This window comes from Mobula birostris, chromosome 9 (genome assembly GCF_030028105.1).
Source record: "Mobula birostris isolate sMobBir1 chromosome 9, sMobBir1.hap1, whole genome shotgun sequence".
NCBI classification, from domain to species: domain Eukaryota; kingdom Metazoa; phylum Chordata; class Chondrichthyes; order Myliobatiformes; family Myliobatidae; genus Mobula; species Mobula birostris.
The window spans coordinates 22,013,134-22,027,303 of NC_092378.1; the positions used below are offsets into that span (position 1 = coordinate 22,013,134).

Sequence of the window (14,170 nt, forward strand, 5' to 3'; positions counted from 1 at the left end):
ATTAGATTTCTGAATAGTCTGTGAAACCACAAACACTACTCATTATTCATCTTTTGCACTATTTATTTATCTTTGTAACTCATCATAGCAACTTTGATAAGTTGCAATATACTCCAGCCACAAAACAATAACTTTCAAGTTATATGTCCGTGATAATAAACCTCAGTCTCATTCCAGAGGCTGGCTCTCTCATTCAGGATTGGTATGGGTTTCTTTTACCATTTGTTCAGGCCAAAGGATGACTCCTGGGGTTGGAAAGAGCAAATGCCGAGGATTGTACAGCCAGTGGAGATTATTACCCATTCCCAGCTCATTGCAAAGAGAAACGGAAAATTTATCTTACAGGCTCACCCCACTTCTCCCAGCATGGAGCACGAACCTCTCAGGCAATACCACACTATGAGGTTTAGGGCATACCCATAATAAAAAGTACTGCATTACAACTAGTCTTGGGCGCCACAGCCCCCATACACAACAACTTCACAGAAGCAGTTAACAATTCATTGTCTATTACTGACACCTGACAAGTTTAATGCCAAGACCAAACAGATAGTCAATAATTTACATTTAATCAGTGGTTCCTGCTGCAGGTGGAGAGGGAATGGGGAATGGAGAGATAAAGAGAGGTTGGGTTGAGCAGTGGTTGTGAAGTTAGGATGAGGGACAGGGAAAATGGAACGTGGGGGAGAAGCGAGAGGCAAAAGAAGAGGTGAGGAGAGTGAAATGAATAGAAAGAGAAAGTGAACAAGGGAAGGAGAAAGATGAGATGGAGAGAGATACTGGGAGGAAAGAGAGGGGATGAGGAAGGGAGAGGGCTGTGAAAGAGGCAGAAGGAGTGAAAGAAAGGGAGAAAAGAGAAAGGGAAAGAAGGGTGGGCGGGGTATGTGTGTGTGTGAGAGAGAGAGAGAGAGAGAAGGAAAGAAGAAAGAAAGAAACAGGCACACAGAGACAGAGAAAGATTGCCAGCTGTCATGGGATACATTGTATTTAAATCGGAAATTAGCTGTTCCACACATTATCAGTACTGAACACTCACGTTCCTGTATAATTTTCCTGACATGGGCAACCAACAAAAAGATCAAGTCCCGGGCTGATCTCCAACAGAATACTTCTGGAATTGAGAAAGGTGCACCACGTAGCCCAAAAGGCAGGATACCTAGCACAGTGAAGGTCAACAGTGCTGATACCTTTTTATCCTTCAAGGGCCAATTCTTTGTTCCAAAACAATTGTAGTATATAGTGAATTAATATTATCTAAGAAAATTCTCCGTCTTGTTCTCCCATCATGACATGTATAATGTAATTTGGATAACCCTGCAATTTTCACTTCTACTACTCCCTTACTTATTACATTCTTGCTAACATTTCCACGTGTCAGTAGTAATTTGTACATCCACTGTTAACTACTGGTTTTCTTCAGAGATACATACAGTAAATACATATATCTCTGAAGGATATATACACACACACACACACACACACACACACACACAAGGATATATATGAAGTATATATCTGAAGAATATATAATATATGTGTATATATATGTATTCATGTCTTATCATTTTACTATTAAAAGTTGCATAACTTTTCCAAATTTTTCACAATTCTCTCCAATGTTATTGATTTATTCTTTGAATCACTATGAGACTGTTGTCTCCTCTTTAACACTTGCTCATTTTCCTCTCCACAGGGAATGGACTTGCAATGTACATTCGAAAGTTCAGGGTTGGTCAACAAATTACTTTGGATTTTGTTGAACTTTGTCTCTGCAGGATGTTCGCTTGCTTAGCATATTTAACTCCAATGGCCATAGATGCTTGAACACTAAGGAACTGATAGAATATGCCAATTATGCAGAAAGATGGAATTCGGGTAGATGTTTTCCCATCATCTTAGAGAGGAGCAGGTTCAAGGGCTATTTCAAGGAAAAGTTCTTAAATTGCAAATATTTTAATTGTAAATGAACTTTTGAACACTTCTGGTGTAGTGATTCACTGAATGCTTCACAGCCATACAAGATCATTTGAACAGTTGGACCATAAATGGTTGCTGAGCTATAATATTTCCGGATAGAATGACATCTCAAGGAGTACCACCTTTCAGAATTAAAATTTCTCCAAACACAATGGCATTCTAAGGAGTAACATATCTCAAAATATACTCACCTAAGATAAAAAGCTGAGTATTAAAATGTGGGTGAAAGCTGGCAAAATTTGCATTGCGTTACAAAGCTAGCTCCAACCCAGTGACTTCCGCATTCAACATAAGCGCATTAGGCTATACTGATTTGAATCTGAACCACTCAATTATAAGTGTTACTATCATGGCTTTGTTTAGACAGAGAGTGGTGAATCGGTGGAATTCACTGCTACAGACAGCTGAGGAGGCCAAGTCATTGGGTATATTTAAAGCAGAAGTTGATAGGTTCTTGATTAGTAAGGGTGTCAAAGGTTACAGGGGGAAGGCAGAAGAATATGGTTGAGAGGAATAATAAATCAGTCACATTGGAATGGCGGAGCAGACTCAAAGGGCCAAACTCTTTAATTCTATTCCGATGTCTTATGGTCTATGCCTTTAGGAATTTTAAAATGTGTGTACATGTTGTTAGACTTCCAGGAAAGCACCAGACAAGGCAGGCAAAGAATACACTGGCAACTGAGGGGAAGGAATTACTTGCAGGGACATATGCAACTAACATCTCTGGATAATTACGGATACCTCACAACTACTTTCTTACATGCTTCATTGGGACTTTTTGATCATGGTGCATGTGTAACAGAGTTAATTTGGCAAAATAAAACTGCAAATCTGCATGTCAGATCTGAACATTGGAATTCTGATCCATTAGATCATTGTGAGTTCTGCTTATGCTCTGCTATTCTGAAAGAAAAGGAAACATGCATTTTAATAGCACCTTTGACATTCCTACAAAATGAAACAAACTGCTGTGACATAAGGAAAACAAAAGCCAATCTGTGAATACCTACCTACCAAAAGCAACAATTCTATGGAAACCAGCAAATAGGAAGGAAATTGTGTTGCATACTACGTGATAATTATGGAAATGAAGAGTATCTGTGATAGTGCACACAATGGTAAGCTGATATTTAATTCTCAGTCCATATAATGTTCTTATGCACCAAAGTTTACTGAACAACCAGCCATGACATTAACTTATGTATAAGTTACATCACTGCTGCAATACTGTAATGCAAGTGCGCAAGTGCTGGTTATCCCTAGGCAACAAACAGGTTCCATTTCCACTGACTTCCATAAATCAATTTTGTCCATAAGTAGGAAATAACACTTAAGTCATTAGACATGGCAGCCATAATTTCACAGAGCTGAAATGAATGGTATCTAAAGCACATTGAACTGAAAGAAATAAAGGTGGAAATACCAATACCACACTCATCACTCTGATTCTCTGTCCCATACTAGTCTCATTCTTGAACACTCCTGGATACCCTGAATACTGAAATTCTCCCTCATCGTTCTGATGCTGTCCACCCCAAACCCCCATCCCTTGTCACTCTGATCTTCCACCCCATTCTGTTCCTATCCCTCCAATTCCCTGTGCTGATCCTGACCCCTTCACACCAACCCTCTGACCCACCCACCCAATGCAGAATCCATCTACTGAGCTGTGATTCTCCTCTTCCATTGGATTCCTGATCACCTTTACTTTGATCTCTTTTCTCTCCTTATCCATTCTCATTCTGATCACATCCTCCACACTTTGATTCTGTTTCCCTCATTCTGACATTCAGTCCCCTCCCACACTGGAACTGGACTCTCTGATGGTGCTGTCTGAAAAGAGGATGCTGTCCAAGTTGCATGCATCTTGGACAATGTCTCCCATCCACTACATAATGTACTGGTTGGGCACAGGAGTACATTCAGCCAGAGACTCATTCCACCGAGATGCAACACAGAGCATCATAGGAAGTCATTCCTGCCTGTGGCCATCAAACTTTACAACTCCTCCCCTGGAGGGTCAGACACCCTGAGCCAATAGGCTGGTCCTGGACATTTCCTGGCATAATTTACATATTACTATTTAACTATGTATGGTGCAACTGTAATGAAAACCAATTTCCCCTGGGACCCCAGGATCAATAAAGTATGACTATGACTATGACTAAGCTGCTGATCATCCCATTGTGAATTTTCCCTTTCTAATACCTGCACTGTTTCCTCTGTTCTCCTGTCCTCAATTCTCCCTGATCACTCTCTCTTCATTCTCTGCTTTCCTCAATTAAAACATCTGGCAAGAGAGATGTCATTTGCTTTAATTTGCAGATTCCAGCTGACATGATTCTGAACTGAGTAAGGGTTTGGAAGGGAGCTAGTGTACAATGCTACTGTGCCTAGCCTAACAGTTTCAACCTCTTGATTTCAACATCCGTCCTCCATGAAGAGGTTGCTGGTAGATATGCTCAACTATAAGAACTATCCTTCATGTGCTGACTCATCTGAAGGGATTGATTGTCCCAGGAAAATATTACCTTATTGGATAATAAGGTAATTTATTCCTGATTAGATAATAGTCCCCAGAAAATGAGGGTTTAGGATCATCCTGCTGGAATTGAAACAGTCTCAGGTAGATGTTAACCATGCCAATTTACTAATTGGTTAGAAAATATATAAAAATGTATTGTAAAGTACTAATTGTGTTAAAATGCTACCAGGAGATGCTCTGCTCTTATATCCAGTTTCTCTGTGTGCTATAGAATCACAACACTTGCAAGGCACTGAGAATTTAAAATCCAATTCAATTTTTCCAGTTTGAAAAATGGAAACTTCCACTGTTTCTCTCCCTCAAGGAAAATTCAGATCCTTGCAAGTTCAAACCATATATATTCAATATTCCTATAACAACAATAAATTATAAGGACTAACATCATTTTGTGGTTTGTTACATTGAAAGCCACTGCTTTCCACATCTGCATTAAGTTCTGGGCAGATACCTTAAAACTGAGATATTACATGGGACATCATGATACATGTAACTTTGTTCTCTAAATACGTAATGATGGAAAAAGGCTCTCTACAGTAGGCTAAAAGCAAGTAAGTTGAATAATTTACCTTTGGAGCCTACTTTATGAACTCAAAAGCAACAGTAGAAAAAAAGACTTTTTCTATATGAGAAATACATTTATTTTTATAAAAGTGTCCAGGCAGTACCCTGATTTTCTTCAAATTTATCTTGGGGAAGGAGGGAGCTAGTTTTCTCGTTCCTGCCAACTTGCTTCATATTGAATCAAAATGCACTCTTATATGTAGTTATGAAGGAAAACAAAGTCAAAAGTATGACAAAAAGAAATCAGTATAAAGAACAAAGGTAGTTTACTATAATATTGAATGTCAGCCAGTTATAGGACAGAAAAGGGAGTAATTCAATCTTGTACAGTGCTCTTGGATTGATTCCTCCTGTAGATTAGCAACAATTCTTCTTAAATTCAAAGTCCTGGTTGCACACTCCAGAGAAACATACACTGTTTCTGTCTATATATACACATTTGGGAGGTACATACAAAGGGTTTGTAAACTTTAGAATTGCGGCAGCTTTAAATATTATTTTTGTCCACCTGAAGAATTAAATGTTCTGCTTTATATTACATCTATAGCTTTGTTAAACTATTTAGCTAAATACTAATTGGTTACGATTATAAACTTCAAAAGAGACCTAAAGAGAACATTTGAGTATTCTCTGAGTGAAATTAGATCTTATGAAGAATCAGGATATGTCGAGTGCATAACAAAAGTCAATGGAGTTTGTTAGTTATATATACCTAAGATATAAAAGCTTAACTCATGTCAAGGCGAGGATATACATTCAGGAGCAACTTTATTAGGTACACCCGTATACCTGTTCGTTAATGCTAATATCTAATCAACCAATCATGTGGCAGCAACTCAATGCATAAAAACAATCATATATGATCCAGAGGTTCAGTTATGGTTCAAACCAAACATCAGAATGGAGAAGAAATGTGATTTAAGTGACTTTGTGGAATGACTATTGGCGGTTTGGGTATCTCAAAAACTGCTGATCTCCTGGGATTTTCATGCACACCAGTCTCTAGAGTTTGCAGAGAATGGTGTGAAAAACAGAGAAACATCCAGTGAGCAGCAGTTCTGTGCATGGAACCACTTTGCTAATGAGAGAGACCAGAGGAGAAGCTGTCAGAAAGGTGATAGAAACTCAAGTAACCATGTGTTACAACAGTGATGTGCAGAAGTACACCTCTGAATGCACATCAAACCTTGAAGTGGATGGGCCACAGCAACAGAAGACCACAAACATGCACTCAATGGCCATTTTATTAGGTACCTAATAAAGTAGCTATTGAATGTTATTTGTAGGAGATGGTACTTACTTACTTATAAGAAGCCTTCTGGAACACAAGAGCACATAATTACTATTCTCAAGAGCAATTATCCATATGCTGTTTGAAGACTCATTACTAACAAGATATTCAATTATGGAAGTATCCCAGTGGAATTCAATTCTACTGTTCCAGTAAGGATCACTACATCGTCCAAAAACATAATGCAATTCCACATTGAGACTGGCAATATCCAACTCCATCTTGGTATCACTACTCTCTATTTCTCTTCGCTTCCTCTAAACTCTCAAACATTGAGGACTGGCTCCAAAAACAGACAAACAGCAAAAAACAATGAGGCAGGTCTTCATTCAACATCCTTCTGGAGCTGCCTGGAGCTGAGCAAATTGACACCTGTGCTCCATCAGCAGGCTCCCCAATTTCACCTCTGCTGGCCATGCCTTTGTATTGAGGCCTGGACTAAGAATTCCCTTTGCAAGCTTCTCTCTCTTTTCAGGTTTATTTTCTCCATTAATATGCTCCTTATTATCAATCTTGTTGATTGCACACTCTTTATATGTTTGTAACAAATTTTGCTTGGCAATATTCGTATGAAGTGTCCTCAAACATTTTTTCAATTAAAGTCAACATAGTAAGTTGTTTTTGTAGATAGATACTCATAGTCAAAACTCACACTATAAATTTGTGATCCTGAGGGCCAAATATTATGAAGATACTTGTATATGCTGACTTGTCAGAATGAGGACTATCTAGTCTGTAAGTCTCAGGTGTTTAAGTATCTTAGTTGCTGCTTTTCTTCCAATTAGAAGCCCTCTGAAGCAAGTCATTGACCACTTGCTCAAATGTGCCATCAAACATTCATTTGTTAAGATCCAAGAATCAATTCTTCTGCACAAAATATATGAAAATCGCAATTACTACATCTTTTTGGTTTTATTTAATGTTTAACCAGCAATTTCAATTCCGGTTTAAGTACAGTAATCAAACAAATTACCTATTTAATCCATCATTTTCACTGCAGAAACAATCACACACATTTCCCTAAACAATTCTGTCAACAGTTTGGTAATCCCTCTAAACACGCATCCTATAAGTCATCAGACCATAATTAGTTATGCAGGGGTGTGATTCCAAATGAAGGTGTTGGCATTGCAGCTCTCTGTGAAAATATTAACTATGAGTTAACTCCAATTTTATCTTCACTAATTAAATGCACATGGTACTAATGAGCTAACCTACTGTTCCTTGATAGCACTAATTAGCTGAGAGGAGTGCATATTCTCACACTGCAATTTAAGCCTAAAAATAAGGTTGAAAATATGCTAATTGCTGATATAATTTAAAACGGAACAAGTTGAGGAAATTGTCATAATAAGTGGAAAGGGCCATATTTTGGTAAGACAGTGAGTATTTCTTCTATTCTTGCCTTGATGCAACACAATAGAAAACTATGTTTTGATTGGTGTTTTACAGGGTCAACAAAGTTCCTGTGTTTCCAAGTAAACAGGAAAAATGATTCAACTTGAACACGCACCAAGAACTGAAACATGCAAAGCTATCTCCTCCCTGTAAAACTCTGTGTAATAGTACAATCACAAGCATGAACCTTATAGTTTCATCTCTGAAAGAACAACCATAGAAATTGCTTCTACACAGAATGTCAGTCATTGTAAACATGGTTTTAAAAGACCTGCAGGAATAGTGGCATGGTGAGGGTACCATGATGTAATTCAGCCAGACTTCTTCCCTTTGATTTCAAAGCTAATTTTATTTCAATAGCCGAAAAGAATCCAAGAAATCTGCAGTGATGAATAAGCAAAGATTGTCACTCTGCCCCCCTCCCCTTTCAGGGAGGTCAAAACTCCACAGGCAGGTGATATATTCAATATCATTCGACAACATCAGCCAAAGAATAAATGCTTGGTGAATGGTGGAAGTTGATTTTAATTCTCATCTATCACTATGAATTCTCATGTTATATGTCTTTTATACTGAAGGTATTTTCTTGTCATTCAATTTATAAATACTTGGGATCAAAAATACTGTTATGTTATTTATGCTATGCACAAATCAAATCATTTAGCAACCAGCTTATCTCCACCCTCTCTACCCCACAATTCAAGTAATGATTGTAGCCTACTTAATCAAATGGAGTTTTAAAAATCATGCTGAAACTATAACCTCTTTCAAGAAATCATAGGCAGGGCCAATGATCTGAATCCCAGCCTACCATTTTTGTCTATGCACTAGAATATAATCACTTTTCTGAAAAAAAGAGCTCAAGTTTCTGAAGATTTTCAATTATTGTTGCTACAAAAGATCAGTAATCTTGCCTGCTGACCTGCAATGTTCGCTGTTTGTCGTTTCCCTTTGGAGATTTCAGACCACTGGTTTGCTGCTGAAGAAGAAGCTGTCTTGCTGCTTGTAGTGCCTGCAAGCCAAAAAAAAACATTATTATTCATAAAGTTTGTTTCCTTAAGCTGTGATCTCAATTCTATTACCAAAGTCATGGTAATTCAGGATGCACATAAAATGAAATGTTATTGTGTTATGGTCCACCTTTTCTCAAAGCACAGTACTTTGTTCTTCAGTGTTTATTTTCTCTGAATAATAATCATCAGTTTGTACTACATTGGTTACTTTTTCTTTGCTGTTACAACACATACAAATATTTCATGTAACTAGATTTGCACGTTTTGTTTTAATCTCGTAGCTGACCATGAAACTGTAACATATGCAGTTAGGAGTTTCTGCAGAACGCTACCGGAAGAGCAAATCTTATAGTACATTACAAACTGATGTAAACTGCATCAATAGACTTGTTTCCACTAGGGATTCATCCACTGTGTGTGTGTTCAACAGAAATGACCCCCTCCCCCTCTTATTACCATAGATTTGCATATTCATAATATCATTTTGGTGCAGAAGCGCAAGACTTCAAATGTTACTGGAAGCTGTAATTAAAATTGACAAATCAACATCAGATATCTTGGAAGTGGATTAACGGGGATTCTGTACTGTAGATTGCAGGCAGGGAAAATGCTTACAATATGAAAACTAGAGTCTTCATTTTAATGATGAAAAAGAAGGGACATGGTAACAAATTAAAGCACCGTTGATTATTTTACTGGTGCTTGTCACTGGTGATTAAATATATGTTTTAGGTGAAATGTACCCCCTTGCACCACCTGTGATTTTAAAAACATTAACTTAGAATGCTCATGTGATCATTTCCTTTACTGGTTAATTTTTCCAGTCAGATTTAACAAATTAATCGAAATGTGTCACCAGAAATTATACCTTGTGTAAAGGTTCTGGTCATTTCAAATACACTAAATTTAATAACAATAACCAGGCACCAACCCAAAAAAAGTACCAGCACACAAAATATTGAATTACTGAGTTACACTGACATGATGTTGCATTGTAAAAACAAATGTGAAAGGCAAAAACATTATGAAGTTGATTTCTGCACAGGAATCAACCTATTGGCATTATAAGCAAAGAACAGGTACTGCCCATCAAAAATTCCTTGAAATAGACTCCAGGAAAATGTCTTGGTAGGCAGAGATCCATGGAGTCATCAAAAACAAAATCGTTAGCACATGATGTGTGATAAAAAATTTAGGTGCACAGAGTAAAGATTCACTTGATCAATCTGCTTTCAAAAAACATCCGATTCACCTCTGATGGGGTAAAGTACATTTTTGATTAGAATCAAGGGGTTGGTTTTCTAGTACTTTCTAGTATCCATGACAACAGTTGCTTTGACAGGATGTGCATATGGCATTACACTGCCAGCTGGTGTGAACAATGTTTGAACTACAGCATTGAGATGCTGAGCAAACAGAAAAAAGTTGCCACGTCTTAACCCTCAGGGAAGCCAGTCATCCCCTGATCAATTATGAAAAGACAGAAAGGGCTGCTACAGTCTGGCTCCAAGCAAGTTTTTTTGAGAAGGCAGGCAGACGCACAAAACCAAAGTAAACAAACTGAGTGCAGAAGCACCATCTCTTAACAACATTGATTTGTCTAGCCATAGAAAGCTCTGGTAACAATTTGCCAGGCATATTCTTAACATTTGGAGACTTTTGCACAATATTATTATATCACTATGGTTTCCTCTTTTTTCCCCCTAAAAGTCTGATACTTTGTAAAGTTCAACTTCAACTATATGCATGACATGTTTAACAATGTTTAAGCTATTTTGTTTTTTCAGTTAACTCTAAAGTTTTGTCAGTAGTACTTCTTCAGAGGCAAAAAGATGAGAAATTAGAAGGTTCCACACTTAGAGAAATCCTGCACATCAGATACTGTATGTGGTTTTCTGTGTATATAGCATAACAAGACTTGATATATGACAAATACATTCTTTATAATAAACTGAACTGCCATGACTGCTTCACGTTATAACATTTTACTTATTTTTCAGAACACAACAATTTTTAGTTCTGTAAGAGCTTTGAACAACCTTTGAAAAAAAGATTACAACGTACCGTTGCATGGTAATCCTACTGAAAGTTTAAAACTGCTGAAAATATAAAACTATAAATTAAGACCCATCAAGGGGTTACATTCAAAATATTAACCTGTCTTTTCTCATTATAGATACTAACAAACCTCTTTTTGAATATTTGAAGTACATTAATTTATATCTCATTGAACTACAGAGTATGTTTGAAAACTAAGGAGAAATTAATTTTATTAAGTTTCAATTTTATGTTTTATTTTAGTATCTGGCAATATTCACAAACCAATGAAAGTTCTATTGAGTAAAATACAAAATATATTGGTAAGAATTCTTGGAAAAGAAATACAAGCAAGAATTTCTGATGTAGGTCAATAAATATGTGCTTAGTGAAATAAGAAAAATCCCGTATTTAGGCCTGTGACACCTGCTAATGTGTTTGCTGATCAAGTAAACCAAAGTAACGAACAAAAGGGATTCAACTTCAAAACATAAGCTGAAATTCTGAACAAACTAATGCTATTAGAGAATGGCCAGGAGAAACAAGGAGACATAGAACAGTAATTTGTGTCAAGAAGCAGATAACAACAATGATTCCTCCAACTTTTCAAATAATCCTCTTAATATTGTTTCCACAGAAGTTTGCAGTGCTCATCATGCTCTGTGTAATTGAATACAAATATGCTACATTCACAAATTTCATCCAGAAGTTGTTTCAGTTATTCTAACAGAATTAATTTTACCTGCTACTGTATATTGTTAATTGCCCATTTATATTTAATTTAGTAAATCTGATGTTTGAAATTATCCAAGGTAACTTTGATACACTATTGTATATGTGGTATCTATTTCATTTAGATTATGTACATGTACAGTATATCATGTTCTTAACTGCCAGTGTAACACTTTAACAGACTTAAGCCAGGATCTTAGAGCTGCTCTTCAAAAAAAAATCTGCCTGAATTCAAATTCTCTATTATGTTCCAGGAAATGAAATACATATTCCTAACAAAAATAAAAATTACTGTAGCATAACACCTGATACATGTATGCAATTATATTGAATTTAATCACTGTTACTTATATAGCTACTAAAATATTTTTTGTAAAGCTGAAGTTTTTTCAAAAATAACTATTTTGAACAATTAACTTTATCTGAGCTCTGAAGCCCTTTTGCATGCCCAATCCTTTACTCCTTTAAATTTTTTATATTACATTTTGCATTAAATACTTAAGCATAATTTCTAAAGACATTACATGCACTTGAGATATGATTCCAGAATTATTTCTGTCGGATTACTCATGATGTAAATATGTGTAAACACAAATGTGCTTGCAGATCATATTGGCAGAATTTGTTGAGTTAAAGTGATTTAAGCAATGGAAATTTTAAAAAAACTTTGTTTGAGTCTATACTTTTGTGTTTTTTTTGCCAATTGTGATACTTCTATTGCTTAGAAACCACTTTGATTTGTGAGTAAAGTTATTACTTACCACTTCTGCAGTATCAAATGTAAAATATTTTTTAAAAATTAAATTATGATCTTTTTTAATTACTATAAATGAAAAGGAACATAGTATTCTGGAAGTAAGATGCCGCTTATAACTGTAACTGAAAAAATATGGCTGTTTAACCTATCAGCATGTCACATTTCAGACTTTAAAATGAAAAATGACATCTACACCCATTAATATCTTCAATGTATAAACAGCACAGTACGACACATTCTCGAGAGCTCAGCTGAAGGCTACGAAATCTCTCCCTCTCTCAAACATAAATAATGAGGCACTCAGAAGCATATTTGATGTTGATATTCATCTCTGAGAAAAACACTGCAGCCCAGGCTTCTTATGAAAACAGATGCAGCCCAAATGGATCTCCTGTAATTGGTTTCAGATAGCAAGGTCAGAAGAAATGCAATACAAGAAACTGTTATGAGGAACAGGGAGAAACACGAATGTTTACACAGGTACTCCCTGGTGCACATTGACAAGCTAAGTACTCTTTCCAAATAGCCAGTCTGAAAGAAAATTTACCACAAGTTGGTGCTTACCTCTTTGTTTGAATTCACTAATAATTTATCCACTAAATCTACACTGCACAGCAAACAAACAAAAATTACTCACATTAGGTGCTGTACCCCAGAATATTAAGGAATTCAATCATCACAGTAAGCATTGATTTTTAACAAAATAAGTTGAATTCCTGTGCAGTGCGTATAATGTTCACTGAGTGGCTTAAATGAGGTAAATGAATATCAAAATTCCGTGAAATGGAAGTCAGGACATTTGGACTTATACACAGTAATGGAAAAAAAACAGAATGGCTTGGAACTTACTTTTTTTAACCGAAGAGATAATCTATTTGTTTCAATCCCTAGTGCAGCACCAGCTTCACAACAACTACAGAATATACTCCTAATAATAAAGCTGAATTTAGCACAAAATATATGATTTACAATTGATGGTGAAAAAATAAATCTTTCAAGACAGCTGAAATAATTTTCTTTAAATGCTAAATGAGCGATACATTGCAAAGCAGGATCGACGGTCTTTATGGGATACACATGCTCCAACTAAGATAAGATGCAACAAGATAAATGAGAGGTATTTTTGCTCAGATAACAAGTGGACATACATGAAATGAGCATTGCCCTTGGTACAGTCTATGAAAGGGAATAATACTTCCTCTAGAATAGTTTTACATTCTAGAATGATCAGAGAATATAATCCAGTATGAAGTCACATGCCATTAGCTAAATACTGTAAGATTACAGCACTCTACCCTCTATCCCCATCTGCCAGCAACAGTATCTATTCTACACTGGTGTTCAGCTAGAACATGTCAGTTGGAACAGCTCCAACTCTGTTGACAGCAACTTTTGTCAACATCATGGATAGCTCGACAGCAGCGAGAGAGAGAAAACAAATTCTATGACATGCCACATGTTTAGATCTAAATGTTTAAAGCTGTAACAAGTTTGATGCTTACGCTAAGGCATGCTCAGAAAAGAAGCTGTTGCAATATTTTCCCTTATCTTTCTCATTCTTCTATGAATTTTTACACTTCACACAAACTATCAATCTAAATATGATTGCATGTCTCTCAAACCCCTTGACAGAATTATCAGTTTTAATTTTCTGCTGTGATTGAGCACTGATAGGCAGGAAAGTAAACTGCACAAAAAAAAACAAAGCTACTTCACAAATCATCTTAAGATTCACAATTTATTGCAGATGTTTAAATCCAAGTTCCAATTTATTTGTATTCTTCACCTTTCATAATGTTAACATTTCATAGTTAGCTTCAGAAATTGGTTTAATCCTAGATTCTGATAACAATGCT

General features: G+C 36.3%; 1 protein-coding gene across 3 annotated transcripts in view; it reads right to left on the reverse strand.

Annotated features, from left to right (window-relative positions):
• foxp2 (forkhead box P2) overlaps nt 1–14,170 on the reverse strand; it is a 745,656-nt gene that overhangs the window by 179,915 nt on the left and 551,571 nt on the right. For all 3 annotated transcript variants that reach the window (XM_072267606.1, XM_072267607.1, XM_072267608.1), the window contains exon 5: nt 8,698–8,787. In XM_072267606.1, the coding sequence (XP_072123707.1) occupies nt 8,698–8,787 (90 nt within the window). The remainder of the gene's footprint in view (nt 1–8,697; nt 8,788–14,170) is intronic.